Consider the following 14,676-nt stretch of genomic DNA (forward strand, 5'->3'; position numbering starts at 1 on the left):
GCTGATGTGTGTTTGCAAGCTCGGCGCTGAATGCGATGATATACAACAGAGGGACGTATGGGTCTCAGCAACAATGGGTAGGCGATTCATGTTCCTATCAAGTGCAAACAAGCTTACACTTCAACAGGCAGATCTCGTTGGCGATGATGCCTGGACATTCGATAACACGCTCCATTACTTTGCACGAGGTGTATCGTACTATCCTGGAAACGCAAGTCTGCGTGCCGCAAACGCGAGTGTGCCACCGCCCGCCAACAATCTGGCGTTCAACGGGACAGGACCGTTGCATGTTTCACACCCAAACTTCGCCCAGATTTTCGCGAGCTACATCGATGGCGCCATGGCTGAATCAGGTATTCCTGTGCAGCAAGACTTTGCCAGCGGAAGTTTGCTAGGCAGGCAGTACGCCCCACTTACCATCTCCTACCCCGGCGAAGAGCGGAGTTCTTCACGTTCGTTTCTGCTAGGAGCCTGGGATAGCGGAAAGTCGAACTTGGTGGTGTATCCCAACATGCTTGCGAGGAAGATTGTGTTCAATGGGACTTTGAGAGCCATGGGCGTGGAAGTCGAAGCGTCTTCGTACGGAAACACGAACACTTTCGTGCTCAATGCCACGAAAGAGGTTATTCTGTCCGCAGGCGCATTTCAATCGCCGCAGCTGTTGATGGTGTCTGGAATTGGTCCGCGGGAACAGCTCGAAGCACATGGCATTCCCGTCTTGGTTGATCGGCCGGGCGTAGGTAAGTGATTGTGAAGCCATATACAGCTCAGCGGATCGATTGGCAAGTGTGTAACAGGCGCAAATATGGAAGATCATCTGGATATCACGCCCGTGTTCGAGATCGCGATTGAAAATGGCGTCGGTGCAATTGCTGATCCTTCCGTCAACGCACCGCTGATTGAACAATATCGCACGAATCGAACCGGACCTTTTACAAACGCAGGAGTGGACTATATCGGATGGGAGAAACTGCCAGACATGTACCGCAGCAATCTGAGCGCCGCTGCGCTCGCGGATCTGGCACGATTTCCTGCAGACTGGCCAGAGGTGAGAACTCAGTATCCTGTCTAGAAGGCTCGAAATGCGGGCTAGGTGGCATCGCTGACAAGATGGAAAGGTCGAGTATGAAGTCACAGCAGCCTCTCTGTCCGGCAACGACCCAAGCAAGCGCTTCGGCACCATCGTCACTGTGCCCGTGACGCCACTATCGCGAGGCTACGTGAACATAACCTCCAACTCGATGCACGACCTGCCCCTCGTCAACCCCAATCATCTCTCCCATCCGACAGATCGAGAAGTCGCGGCGCAGGCGTTCAAGCGGGCGAGGTCCTTCTTCGATACAGAAGCCATGCGGCCTATTGTGATTCAGGAGGCCATGCCGGGAGCGAATGTTACGAGTGACGAAGCTATCTTGGAGTATATCATGGCGTCGAGCTACCAGAATTGGCATGCGTCTTGCACGTGTAGAATGGGGCAAAGGAACGATTCGATGGCGGTGGTTGATACACATGCAAAGGTAATAGGCGTGGAGGGGTTGAGAGTAGTCGATTCGTCTTCCTTCGCACTGTTACCGCCGGGGCATCCGCAAAGCATGGTTTGTAAGTTTATTGTTTTCCTTTTCTGCGTGGCAGGTTGGTTCCAGGGGAAAGACGAGTGCTGACTGAAGGGAATCTAGATGCCTTGGCAGAGAAGATTGCTGCCGATATACTACGCGGTAACTAGTTACTGGTTAGGCGTTCTTGGGCGTCAAATTCTGGAACGTGGAGAAGGCAAATATTCTGCTATAGAATTCAGCTGCAGCTGTATTACATCCTGTTTGCGCCTGATCTCAGGCCAATGTTGCTGAAGCCAACAACCTCCCTTTTGTCAAGGGCAGCAATGGTGGTACAAAGAGCACCTGCAGCAAGGAAAACAGCCCTCGCAAGGTTAAGTGTCGCCCACTTGTCGATCAAAGCATGTGTGGTCTCTCCCTCGGCTACACCCTGCTCGACGGCCTCGTCGTCCAGGGATGCGGAGGCCATTGAGTTCATCTTCTCAATGAGCTTGTCATTGATCGGAGCGATGAAGGCAATTGTAAAAGGCACAATGCTTGGGAGGAGGATAGTAGCTGCGACGTTGAGCTTGAATGCCAGCGAGTCTCTGGCGTCTGTTGCCTTGTGAGTACGTGTGGAATGAAGCGTAGAGAGACTTGTTTACGTTGAGATGCAACATATGCTGTGGCTAGAGCACTGCCGAGTGCGAATGGGATACCAAAGCTACCGCCGCGCATGAGGACGGTGTACCACTGCTTTGCGGCAAGTGGGGCGGGAGCCTGCATTATTGCGGGAACTGCAATTAATGAAAGAGAGGCATTGGAACCTGAGCAATTTGGTAAGTAAACTGCTGTGAGGAATATTTTTCATTGTATTTTGAAGGGCTCTCACTCACCACAAATCCATGCGCTCCCTGTAATACCAATTGTGGTGGCAATCAGAAGCCCTGTGGGTGTTTGCTGGGTGAAGGGGGAAGACATTGTGGTGTTAATGGTATGTTAGTAAAAATGTCGGTGACAGCAGGTAACTGAGCAGCGGAAGAGCCCATCTTCTAGATATACACTGCGTGCCTTGTTCGCCTGGTGTATCACGTGAAGCCAGGGATGGCCCTCCGCGTGTGGCAGAGCCAATGACACGGCGACACCTCCGCGTAACGTTACCGCCCGCATCGGCGGATCGCCTTAGACAAAGGTGCCTATGTAGCGCCCCACAGGATTTGGGGGCAATTGAGTGGCAATCATGCCAGAAGCTTGGATGCAACTCTGTACGTAGGCGCAAGCTTCGTTATAGCTTGGGATCCTCGGTGATGGCCTCTAGGTGGAGTTGAAACTCGAGCACCGTCAGCAAATAGCGGTGCATTGATGTCGGTCCTCATTCGGGCGCCGTGGTGACTTGCAGCAACTACAACTACGAGCGTTTACAGCATCAATTGTTCATCCACCGTTCATCCACCGTTCAACAGGTACTACCCTCAGCTTCGCACTTCCTGATAGCAGCCTCGTGCAGACCAGGAGCCACGACCATGTTCTGTAAGTCCACGGGCACGTACGAGTGAACAAGACGTTCTGACAACGGTAGCACTCAGCACCACAGCAACTCTCCACCATGTCACGAACCTGCCACCAGGCACAGCGCCCGAAGACGCCATTAGGCTGCTGCACAACCACGAGGTCCTGATCCGATTCGACCCCGAGTTCGCACACTTTGACAACCTCCCCGCCAACCCCTCGAATCCCGAAGCAAAGCGCTACAAGATCACCGACCACATGCACGCTCTGCCAAAAGGGCTGTGGGACTCGACAGTGACGTTTGAGGCAGAGATGACGGACACGGAAGACGGGGTGCTATGGATCATCAAGGCGCCGTTGGGGCTGGTGCAGCGGACAACGTGGAGGTGCTTGAGGACGGCGTCGTTGGCCGAGGAGGATAGGAAGGGTGAAGGAGAGTGGAGCCTTGTGGAAGATGTCGAGATCAACGCGAACAGGCTGCTGGTCGGGACGGTGAAGGGCAAATGCGAAGAGAACTGGCCGGGCGCGCATGGGAAGTTTGTTAAGCATTTGAAGGGCGAGCCGTAGGCACGAGGCAGATAGTGTAGAGCAGAGCATCGCTAGCCCACGCTGTGTGGAATGGAGCGACTTGGTCTCGAGCTGGAAATTTGCACATGCGCTCGCAGATAAGAGAGAAACATGTGTTCTACGAAGCAGTCGCATGGTGACATCTGACCTCGCTCCGGGCCCCTGCAAATGTGCCGCGTGCTCACTCGAATTCGCCAGACAGGATGGCCATGGCGTCACAGGTCAGTCGCCGCTTCCAGAACCATGCATTTCCAATGCGCTCGGCAAGCAAAACGCAGACTGACGGCGATGAGTGGAAGTGCAGCAGCGTGGACGGTAGGCAGGCGCAAGCTCTCCACAGTCTGGGGCCGGTGGTGCCGACGGTGCCGACGAGTGGCCCGGCAGAAAGGTCGATGCCTGTCTAGCGGGCAGAGAGGAAGTCGTTGGGTTCCTGGGCTGAGCCTCTCGCAGTGAGCTACCCGTCTACTGCGGGCCTAGATGGGTGGGCAAACTACCCAAAAAGGCTGCAGATGCTGTCCCTGCAGACCGACTGCATGCTGCAATGTTGACGGCGCGCAGAAGAAGCCCGGAAGACTTGCCCCCAGTGCTGTCATGTGCTGTCCTTCCTATCTGCGTCGGGTTCTGTGTGTGGACGAGGTTGCAGGCGATGCTGCAGGCGATGCTGCGGGCGATGCTGCGGGTCTCAGCGGTTTGGCGGATCATCTGCAGATGTCTTGGTGGCGGGGTGGCCATGTGCCCGATAGCGCAAGATGGCGGGCGGGAAGCCGCGAGCGATAACGATAACACGACAGGCACCTTGCAGCACATGTATATATCTACGGTCGATGCAAAACGTGCGACACGCGTGTGTTCATGTACACTGCTTTCCCACTGTCTTGCAGTTTCTCCCACTCTTGATGTGGTTCCAGATTCTAGATCCCTCGGACTGCAAAGGCTGTTGAACGACGCTTCCTGCTCCGTCGCGTTCACGGACCCTCTCCCCGCTTTCTCTTTCTGGAAGCCGGCCCATCAGCCTCGATAAACCGCTCAGCCCAGACGCCAGGTCAGCTCGGCTCATTGCCTGCAGTCGTTCCTCTTAGTTCTCCTGCGCCCAGGTTCCGAGCCTGTCACTTTATCTTCTTGACAAACCACACGCTCGTTCAAAGTCTCAGGTCCCTTTCCCCGCGCTGACCCGTCAGCTGTGTACTGTGTACCATACTATGGCGTTGGCGTCCACCATGGAACCTCTATCCATTGACTCTGTTGTCGTCGACCATGCCCGGGAAATGACCCCTTCGCCTCCGGGCACTCCTCCCAGCGAGGCCATTATGATTGAACGGCCCAAGCTCAAGGGCAGACAGCGACTACTCAATGGCCTGCAACGCATGGGCTCTTCCTCGAGCCTAGCCGGCCTGAGCAGACCACGCTCACACAGTCTGAGAAGCGGCGGAAAAGCATCCATGTCTTGCGTCTCGTTGGCATCACCAGGCTCGCCCTACAGCAACACATTCGGCAGCTCGTTTGGGTCCGAGCTGTCCAATGGCTTCTCTACTGCTCCCACTTCAGTCGCCAATAGCCCGCCAGCCAGTCCATTCTGGGACGAAAGGACCCGCATCCACATGCGTACTCCCGACATAGCATCCTCTGTACCTCTGCCTTCTGCCCGCCCGCTATCACGAAGCGGTATTGAAGCGGAGAGCGACTACTTTTCGCGTCCTGTCAAGAAGCATGTCCAGAAGCGGCCCAACTTCAACTTTTGGCGCGATATGCCCACCGAGATCCGCATGCAGATACTCCGCCATCTCGAACCGAAACAGGTCGTGCGCTGTTCGCGAGTCTCTCGATCATGGCACCACATGTGCTTCGACGGCCAGCTTTGGGGCGACCTCGACACCAGTGCTTTCTACCGCGACATCCCCGCCAGCGCCCTCGTAAACATCATAACATCGGCAGGCCCTTTTGTTAGGGACTTGAATCTGAGAGGCTGTGTGCAGCTAAAGGAACAATGGAACAAGAATGACTGGATTCAGTCATGCCAGAACTTGGAGAATTTCTCGCTCGAAGGCTGCCGCATCGATCGAACCTCGATCCACTGCTTCCTGCTGCAGAACAGCCGCCTTGTACATGTCAATCTCTCCGGGCTCGCAGGTGCCACAAACGCAGCCATGAAGATCATTGCATCCAGCTGCTCGCGGGTCGAGGTGCTGAACATCTCTTGGTGCAACAACATCGACAATCGCGGGCTCAAGAAGGTTGTCGAGGGCTGCCCCAGGCTAAGAGATTTGAGAGCTGGCGAGGTGCGAGGCTGGGACGATGTTGATCTCATGGTCCAGCTGTTCAAGCGCAACACCCTTGAGAGGCTGGTTCTCATGAACTGCGACAGCCTCAGCGATGAGTCGCTTGCTGCCCTCATGGAGGGTGTAGGCGAAGAAGTCGACCTTCTCACTGACCGGCCAATTGTGCCTCCTCGCAGGCTCAAGCACCTGGACCTCACTCGATGTCGCACCATCACCGACACTGGACTCAAAACTTTGATCGGCAATGTCCCGCACCTTGAAGGCCTTCAGGTCTCAAAGTGCGGTGGACTGACTGACGACGCTTTGATGGCACTACTCCCCACCATGCCACTCTTGACACATCTCGACATTGAAGAGCTTGATGGTCTCACAAACGAGGTCCTCAAAACATTGGCTGAATCTTCCTGCGCTGCACACCTCCGGCACCTGTGCATCTCCTACTGCGAGAATCTCGGCGACACTGGAATGCTGCCCGTCTTGAAGGCTTGCTCAAAGCTCAACTCGCTGGAGATGGACAACACTCGCATCTCTGACCTCGTCCTTACCGAAGCCGCTGCAAGCATGCGTAATCGCAACCGACTTGGCCGCGGCTTAACTGTCTCAGAACGTCCTGAGATTGGCCTCCGCATCGTGGCCTACGACTGCGCCAACGTCACCTGGACGGGCGTTCGCGAGGTCCTATCACGCAATGCAGAAATCACTCGTCCCTCCAAAACCTCCGTCTCTCAAGTCGCCACCTACCCGCGTGAGATCATCCAGTTGAAGTGCTTCTACAACTGGCAACCCACAGTTGAGGAGCACACCAAACGTGTACTCAAAGGCGATTTTTCTGCAGCCGCGCGCCTAGAGCGCAAGTGGGCCGACTGGATGATGCTGAACGAAGAGGCCGGTGTGGGTGGCGCGGGTGCGCGTCGTCGACGGAGGAGGGCTCGCGAAGCGCAGATGATGCATGCTGACGAAGAGGAAGGTGGCGCTGGCGTGACTGGAGGCGTCGGTCGCCGTCGACGAGCGAGAAGTGGTCCTGGAGGATGCACTGTGATGTGAGGGCTGAATTTCTTTCATGTTGTAAAGTTTTGGAACATTCTCGGGCATTGCTTTCTTCTTCAGCGCAACAAACGCATGCATTTGACACCACACCATATCTTGTATTTCTACATGATGCATACATGCGGAGCATTTGGAATGTCGGTCTCCTTTTTTTTCTTTGAGCGCAGCGCGTGTCCGATCTAGGGTTAGAAAGGTTGAGTGATAGTTTCCTCCCTTTGCTGTGTTGATATAGCCACATCAAGCATATACACTTTCGATATACGTACAGAGTGATTCATATTATTCCAATTCCCCTCTGCCTTCACAAGATTGCGATATGTGATCAATAACTTGCGAGGTCCACCTGAAAACGCGACAGATTAGCTAAGCGGCTCGTGTACTTCCAATAGTCTGCAACGCACTCTCACCACTTATCACCAACTTTCGACTTGGGTTTTCACGTGCATATTACCCATTTCCCAAGAGACTTAATCTATTAGAGCACAGTTCCAAATGTCAACTATCGACATGACTACGAAGGATGATCTGAAGGCCTTTCGCATAGCTGGTCTGCCATCAGAATTCTACTACATTCCAAACTTCATCACGCCAGAGGAAGAGGCATCCATCTTGGACAAGGTAAACATGCTTTCCTCACTCAGCTGCCATATTTGCATCAACCATGTCATTGCGTTCCGTGCACCTAATTAACATACGTGCAGATCCCAGCGCAACGATGGACACAACTCACTCATCGTCGCCTACAAGCGCATCCATCCACTCTTACCAAGAACAACACCTTACTCGCATCTCCCCTGCCAGACTATCTCTCCAACCCGGTGATCCAGCGCTTCAAGAACCTCGGCATCTTCGACGCCACGCCACACCGTCAACCCAACCACGTCCTAATCAACGAGTACCGCGCAGGCGAGGGCATAATGCCCCACGAAGACGGCAGCGCCTACGCCCCGGTCGTCGCGACCGTGTCCCTAGGATCAAGTCTGGTTCTGGACATCATGCCAAGACCAGATGACGGTGATGGTGGTGGTGGCGGACTTCCCGCGCGGATTTTCCAGGAGCCGAGATCGCTGCTCATCACGGCTGGGGGTGCGTATGCCGATCTCATGCATGGCATCGCGCCTGTCGAGGTCGATGAAGATATTCATGCTGGGTCGGTTGCGAATTGGGGGCTCTTGGCTGATGAGCAGAAGCTTGTGGAGAAGGGAGGGAGGAATGTGAGAGGGACGAGGGTTAGCTTGACCTATAGGGATGTGCTCAAGGTTAGCTCGGCGGCGAGTAAGGTTCTTGGGGGGCTCGGGAGGAGGTGAAGAGATGGAATAAGGGTAAAGTTCAAAAGAGACATGCCATTCTCGAGACCCAATGTTGTGCTAAGACAGACATGACGTGCCTGTAACAGCTGTCTATACTTTCCCAAAGTTCGTTCTTCGCGCATCCGATGCATATCTGCTCGTAAGCGACGATCAACCGATCGAAAAAAGCTTTGGTAAGAACTATGTAGAACTATATCGAGGAACATCTCTCATCCGTCTTGTGTGCGTCGCTCGAGCATAAGATCGGTGTTGTTTCCGCACAAATCATTGGCCACAAAGTGGTAATAGCAGCCTCAACCAAACTGTAATCGTAACCTTCTTGTTCCAACCTGCTGTGTCCTGAAGAATCGGGCGTCGCTCCATGCAACCGTGGCGCATTCTAGCGATTGCTACCCTAAATCCAGCGTCAGCATGAATGATGTCGGGTGCAGAAGAGATTGTGTATATGAGGCCAAATAGCCATGTGTATACCACTCCAGCTCACAAATCACCTTTTTGAACAAACCACACTAACAAGTTAGCGCCAAAGCCATCATGATCTACCTCCAACCCCTCATCCTCTCAACGCTGGCCGCTACAGCTACCGCAATGGCCGCTGATATAAACATCCGCTACATGCCCTTTGGCGACAGCATCACTGACGATGTCTGCTGGCGCTTCAAACTCTGGGAAAGACTTCAAGGCACTGAATTCGCGTCCGTCAGCTTTGTGGGCTCCTCGACCCATGATAGAAACTGCACGGATACAAAGTACGATCGGAACCATGAGGGTCACTCGGGCTTTCTTGCCGTGGAGATTGCGAAGCAGAACCAGTTGGAGGGATGGTTGAAGGCGAATCCGGCAGATGTGATTACCATGCATTTGGGCACGAATGATATCGTGCACATGACTTTGACATCAGACATCATCGCGGCGTATACAAAGTTGGTTGCCACGATGCGATCGTGCAATCCGAGGATGAAGATTGTCGTGCGTTCTTCCCCCACGAATGCGTCCCTTTATTTCCTTCGCTCACTTACTTTCCACAGGTCGCACAGATCCTGCCCGTCGACCTCGGCGGGGCCTACAACGCACATATCCAAGAATTAAACGCTGCTATTCCGTCATGGGCAAAAAGTTTGAATCAGACCAAGAGCCCAATATGGGTCGTGGATCAGTATACTGGAATTGTGTCGAGCGACCTCAGAGATGGAGTTCATCCGAGCGATAGCGGGGACGAGAAGATGATGAATGTGTGGTATCCAGCTCTTATGCAGGCATTTATGGCGGTGAAGGCGGAGAAGAGCGCGAGAAGAGAGATAGGGTTTGAGGCGTAGGGCGTGAGGCGACGGAAAGTTTGACTCGGCGATCAGAAAACAGATATACTCAATGACCGAAGAAGGGCAGACCTACACTTCGTCTCGCACAACCACGATTTGGCTAACGCATGAGGTCGTCCGTGGCACGGAGAGCGTGCTAGATATTATACTCCCTGATCATGGTGAAGCTGACAAGCCTCTTACAAAGGACGAACAACGGCTGCCCTGTGCGCGGAAAGATCCTTTTGCACGTACAGAATGGAAACCCTGGGTTCATTTTGGAATGTTCGCATGTAACTTCCCAGGGCGGTTAGCTGATCCACGTGGTTGCTAAGGCGTTGGAAACTCTAGATGTCAAATTCAAGGCTTCAGATCGTGGCTGTGGTAGCGACCGTATCGCGGCGTGTGCATTATCGACGTTCGCGTGTTGCACAGGATTGCCTACGCTCACTTGGGCAAGTACGGGTGCTGTAGTAAGCAGCAATGCTGAAAAAGACCTTCACATTTGCGCCTGAGGCCGCATGCGCCTGCCTGTTATGGCTCTCTCGACTGCGCCCTCCTCTCCAACACCTCGTATGGTCTGATGTTTAATTATCGGCGGTAAATACTTCGGTGCCGCAGAGTGTTTTGAGCATCGTCGATGTGTTGTTGAGGCGGTGCAGCGTAAAGGCTGGGGTGTAGGGCCTAATTCGGTGATGAGACGGGCCTTTTTTTACTGCCACAAACTGTTCACATCCCTGGGAAACGAGGGTGTTTGTAATCATATACGGACGTAGAGAGGATGACCTACTGCTGTTTTGGAACTATGTGATGAGCATGACGGCTACCCCACGTTTCGGCACGACTTTATATTCTGGGTGAATTGCAGTGTTGGGATGCGCAAATATCGGAATTGATCGCATCTGCCAGAACACAAACTCATGGCAGAGGGGCCGTGTGTAGCCACACTCATGGCAACGGTTACTTCAGATCGGAGGTGTAAGGTGGCCGCTGAGTGTATCGACAAGTTGTCATACAGTCTTCTGTATAGCTCTAAGCGGTTCGCCCGTAAGGATGACGGGGCAGCATACCGGAGCTTTCATCCCGAGCAGAGACCACTTTGCGCCACCAGATACGGGGGGAACGAGGTGCAGCGGAAGTAATATGCGCTTAAGCTCCCATAGGGCAGGTGAGGGCCGGCTATTTTTTTTGGCGAGCCCGCCATGGCAGCCCAGGGTAGGGATGGGTTTGCTTGTCACCGTGTTGTCCAGACTGACTCTCCGGGAAGTTTCGAGATGCACTGTTGTGATGAAGATGGCATGTGACCTTGCGTAATGTGAGATGGTCGAAGGCGGCGCTGTGCACAATGGTGTGGATGATGCATCTGTGCAGAGTTGTGGTTGTCGTCCCGAGCAGCAGCCCTCGAAGTAGATGCCAGACGCTTTTTTGGCAGCGTGCATCGCGCAATCTTCCCATGCTGGGCAGATTTCCAAGATGCCCTCCAAGATTTTGCTCCAAGATCCAAGACTCAGCACCATGCATAAATCATAGCATCTATGAGTTGTGACACGCTCCCCCTTGTTTCGGGCGAGCTCGATGCGAAATACCGCAATTGTGATTCGCTCGATACTGGCTACTCGAGCTCAGCCTCTACCACGCGTCCAGGCTAAGACGTTGTTCCCCTCACATTTTCCCTACAACTGATACAATCCATGTATCCATGGCTTCAGGATAAGCCCGCGAAGTTCTAATAGGTCGCGGGTACTCGACCCTCAAGCCCTACTGTGCTCAATGACGCATAGCGCGTGGCTGTTGGCAACGCTCATTCCCATTCCTCGGGTCTCCGACTCTCCACATGCAGCCAAACGTCCATGATCTCAACATGGTTTGGTCTGCGAGTAGAATTGCGCCGAGCTGGCTGTTCAGTGTACAGCCTGTTTCTCAATCTTACGCGTCCGGCAGCAATTGCGGGTTCTGTGTTGGACAATGATCGACTCTATTTAAGTCCTTTGTTGCCCCCCCACAAGCCTATACAAACGGACCTGATTCCGCACAGTAACTCGACGCCCTCTCGTCCCATTGAGGCTTGAACGCTTGCGATCCACGTGCATCTAGCCTTTCTTGCCGCCCCATCTAGCTGGCGCATCACGGAACCTTACACTCCCGAGCATACATAGAGTTGGAGTAGCCGACCTGAGAAGAAAAGTCCATCTGTCGCCCACACAGCAGCACAGTTGCTGGAAGCAATAACAACATGAAGCTCAACGGTGCGACAACGTCAGCATTGCTGGCTTTTAGTGAGTGCATACGTACTTTGAGGATACAGCTCCATGCTAACAACGAGTAGCAAGCCAAGTCTCGGCTCAAGTGGCCAGTGTATGCCCGTCAAAAAATGTGTGCTTCAAGCTCAACATTCCTGATAGCACTGCATCATCAGGAAGTGGTGATATTTTCTTCCAGATCTCAGCCCCCAGTAGTCATGAATGGGTGGCGCTCGGGCAAGGAACGAGCATGGCCGGTTCAAACATGTTCTTGGTCTACACGTCCGCAAATGGAAACAACGTGACTCTGTCGCCTCGAACAGCCAGCGGATATGTTCCTCCGGACCTCAACAGTGAGGCTCAGGTCACGTTGCTCGAGGGATCAGGCGTTGCGAACGGTATCATGACCGCAAATGTAAAGTGTAAGTCTACATCTCGTTATAACGCGCCGCGTACCTTGCGCTTAGCTCATCGGCTGACCCATTTCCAGGCTCCAATTGCAACAGTTGGTCTGGCGGGACGATGGACTTCAAATCGTCGAAAGGAAACTGGGTCTACGCGTTCAACCCATCGAACGGTCCCAAGAACTCCGACTCTCAATCCGCTTCGATACGACAACACACTGGACATGACACCTTCTCCTGGGACTTTGCGACTGCCAAGGGCGGAAACAGCGTAAACCCCCTTCTCACCGCCGCCCCAGTTGCACCCGGTGCTGGATCAGGTGCTGGACCTGCTGGCCCTGGAAACGCGAGTGGGGGTCCTGGAGGCATCACTTCTACCGGCGGTGGGAGCAGCAACAGGAGAGCTATGCTCATTGCACACGGTGTTCTTGCATCTCTTGCTTTTGTCATTCTCTTCCCAGCTGGAGCCATCGCAATCCGCCTTGCTTCTGTCCCTGGCATCGCCTGGATCCACGGTGGCTTCCAAATTTTTGCCTACATGGTATACATTGCTGCGGCTGGACTTGGTATCCACCTTGCATGCGGACTGGGCTTGCTGAAGAGCTACCACCCCGTCATCGGCTTGGTGGTACTGGCTGTTCTCTTTTTTCAGCCGATTCTTGGCGCCGTGCATCACAGACTCTTCAAGGTGCACAATGGCCGCACTCTCTGGTCCTATGGACACATCTGGCTCGGCCGTGCTGCGATTACTCTTGGTATAATCAACGGAGGTCTTGGCCTTCGTCTCGCCAACAACACAAACTCAGGCAAGATTGCGTACGGTGTTATCGCTGGATTCATGTGGTTGGCTTGGGTTGCTGCTATGGTCATTGGAGAGAAGCGCAGAAAGACGGCAGTTCATCACAAGGAGAGAACTGGCTCGGACGGCAGTGAAGGTGCGGTCGTGCCTCCTACCAACGGCCACTATGAGCCCAAGCAGACGTAGGATGTTGTGGTTGAGATGGAGGTGTTCGGGGACGGATTGCTTGTACGGGAGCCCGGCAGTCCTGTAAAGTAATTAGCTATTATTGAATTTTCCCTATGTAAAGATATCCAACACGTTCCTATGCTTAGGCGCAATAATGCATGTCGCATCGAGAAACTTCGAGATCATGGACACGTGATGGTGGCGCTAATTTAGCGCCGCCGCTATCGTGGGGTCAAGATGAAATCGCGGTTGCCGTCCAACGAAGCCAGCAAGATCAACAAACAGCCACGGCCGATAATATCTCCTTCCCCGCCACTTCTCCTTTGCCCGTTCCAGTCGCGTACTCACCGACACCCATTTCCTCGCTTGATTTCTTCACGACAGGCGCATCACACATCTGTTCACGATGGGAGAGTCCAGGTATGTTTTGCGAGGGGCTCAGGCTCCGACGGCCAACTTTTCGGGCCACGGCGCGCAATGAGCAGCACACATGCTGACCAGGGCTTCACTACAGACAAGAACTCGTCGCCTGGTTAAACAACCTCCTCCAGCTTAACATCACGAAAGTCGAACAATGCGGGACAGGGTACGTCACACGGACGGCCTCAAGAAGAAGCAGGCGGGTGCTAATACATGCTTCAGCGCAGCACTATGCCAGATCTTCGACAGCATCTTCTGTGAGTAGTAACGCGCAAACAACAGCTCGCATCCTCTAACAGACAACGCAGATGATGTCCCCATGTCGCGAGTCAAGTTCAATGCCAACACGGAGTATGCATATCTGCAGAATTTCAAGATATTGCAAAGTACGTATCTACGTTGATGAGAGCATCCAGAGGCTCTCGTACTATTGGTTCACATCACTGACACCACGCAGACACGTTCGCCAAGCACCAAGTCGACAAGCCCATCCGTGTTGAGTCACTCGTGAAGTGCAAGATGCAGGACAACCTCGAGTTCCTGCAATTCGTAAAGCAATACTGGGACCAGCACTTTCCTGGCCACGAATACGACCCCGTCGCACGCCGCAAGGGCTCGGGCGCTATGCCCGCTTCCGGAGGCGGTGCACCGCGTGCCGCACCCGCCGCTGCCCGAAGAGCGCCGGCCGCCAGCAACACGGCCGCGCCTAGGACGCGCACACCGCTCGCTGCTGGAGGAGGAGCTGCCAGTGCTGCGCTGCGGGAAGAGAACAATCAGCTGAAGGAGACAGTCTCTGGCCTTGAGCGTGAACGGGACTTCTACTTCAGCAAGCTCCGCGACATTGAGCTGCTCATTCAACAAGCGATGGAGGCCGATCCTGAGCTCGAGAAGGATGAGGGTCTGCTCAAGCAGATCCAGAACATTCTGTACTCGACCGAAGAGGGCTTCGAGATCCCGCCAGAGGCTGAGGGTGTTGAGGAGGAGACGTTCTAGGTGACGGGTCTTCAGGCTCAAGATGTTGCGGCAACTATTGCGCGCGCCGAAGACATCATTGGCGAGCTTTCTGCCACTACTGCGCCAGGGGTCATTGTGTCGGAGGACGTCAT

General features: G+C 54.0%; 7 protein-coding genes across 7 annotated transcripts; 6 read left to right on the forward strand and 1 right to left on the reverse strand.

Annotated features, from left to right (window-relative positions):
- Positions 1-73: 73 nt before the first annotated feature.
- On the forward strand, positions 74-1,661 carry SNOG_14788 (hypothetical protein; the record flags this gene model as incomplete). The annotated part of the gene is made up of 3 exons (XM_001804915.1): positions 74-740; positions 798-1,048; positions 1,119-1,661. The coding sequence occupies 3 exons, from the start codon at positions 74-76 to the stop codon at positions 1,659-1,661; spliced, it is 1,461 nt and encodes a 486-aa protein (XP_001804967.1).
- A 105-nt stretch (positions 1,662-1,766) lies between these two features.
- On the reverse strand, positions 1,767-2,544 carry SNOG_14789 (hypothetical protein). The gene is made up of 3 exons (XM_001804916.1): positions 2,429-2,544; positions 2,198-2,359; positions 1,767-2,147 (listed from the first exon to the last, which is right to left on the reverse strand). Exons 1-3 carry the CDS (start codon positions 2,511-2,513, stop codon positions 1,807-1,809), a joined length of 588 nt encoding a protein of 195 aa, XP_001804968.1. The 5' UTR covers positions 2,514-2,544; the 3' UTR covers positions 1,767-1,806.
- A 425-nt stretch (positions 2,545-2,969) lies between these two features.
- On the forward strand, positions 2,970-3,608 carry SNOG_14790 (hypothetical protein; the record flags this gene model as incomplete). The annotated part of the gene is made up of 2 exons (XM_001804917.1): positions 2,970-3,062; positions 3,112-3,608. The coding sequence occupies exons 1-2, from the start codon at positions 3,056-3,058 to the stop codon at positions 3,606-3,608; spliced, it is 504 nt and encodes a 167-aa protein (XP_001804969.1). The 5' UTR covers positions 2,970-3,055.
- A 1,217-nt stretch (positions 3,609-4,825) lies between these two features.
- SNOG_14791 (hypothetical protein) lies at positions 4,826-6,928 on the forward strand (the record flags this gene model as incomplete). Its single annotated transcript, XM_001804918.1, has 1 exon — positions 4,826-6,928. One exon carries the CDS (start codon positions 4,826-4,828, stop codon positions 6,926-6,928), a length of 2,103 nt encoding a protein of 700 aa, XP_001804970.1.
- A 510-nt stretch (positions 6,929-7,438) lies between these two features.
- SNOG_14792 (hypothetical protein) lies at positions 7,439-8,238 on the forward strand (the record flags this gene model as incomplete). Its single annotated transcript, XM_001804919.1, has 2 exons — positions 7,439-7,549; positions 7,633-8,238. The coding sequence occupies 2 exons, from the start codon at positions 7,439-7,441 to the stop codon at positions 8,236-8,238; spliced, it is 717 nt and encodes a 238-aa protein (XP_001804971.1).
- Positions 8,239-8,775: 537 nt separating this feature from the next.
- On the forward strand, positions 8,776-9,557 carry SNOG_14793 (hypothetical protein; the record flags this gene model as incomplete). Its single annotated transcript, XM_001804920.1, has 2 exons — positions 8,776-9,210; positions 9,270-9,557. The coding sequence occupies 2 exons, from the start codon at positions 8,776-8,778 to the stop codon at positions 9,555-9,557; spliced, it is 723 nt and encodes a 240-aa protein (XP_001804972.1).
- A 2,487-nt stretch (positions 9,558-12,044) lies between these two features.
- SNOG_14795 (hypothetical protein) lies at positions 12,045-14,563 on the forward strand (the record flags this gene model as incomplete). Its single annotated transcript, XM_001804921.1, has 6 exons — positions 12,045-12,201; positions 12,270-13,164; positions 13,535-13,570; positions 13,736-13,827; positions 13,870-13,956; positions 14,028-14,563. 6 exons carry the CDS (start codon positions 12,045-12,047, stop codon positions 14,561-14,563), a joined length of 1,803 nt encoding a protein of 600 aa, XP_001804973.1.
- Positions 14,564-14,676: the final 113 nt, after the last annotated feature.

This window comes from Parastagonospora nodorum, assembly GCF_000146915.1.
Source record: "Parastagonospora nodorum SN15 chromosome Unknown scaffold_33, whole genome shotgun sequence".
NCBI classification, from domain to species: Eukaryota; Fungi; Ascomycota; class Dothideomycetes; order Pleosporales; family Phaeosphaeriaceae; genus Parastagonospora; species Parastagonospora nodorum.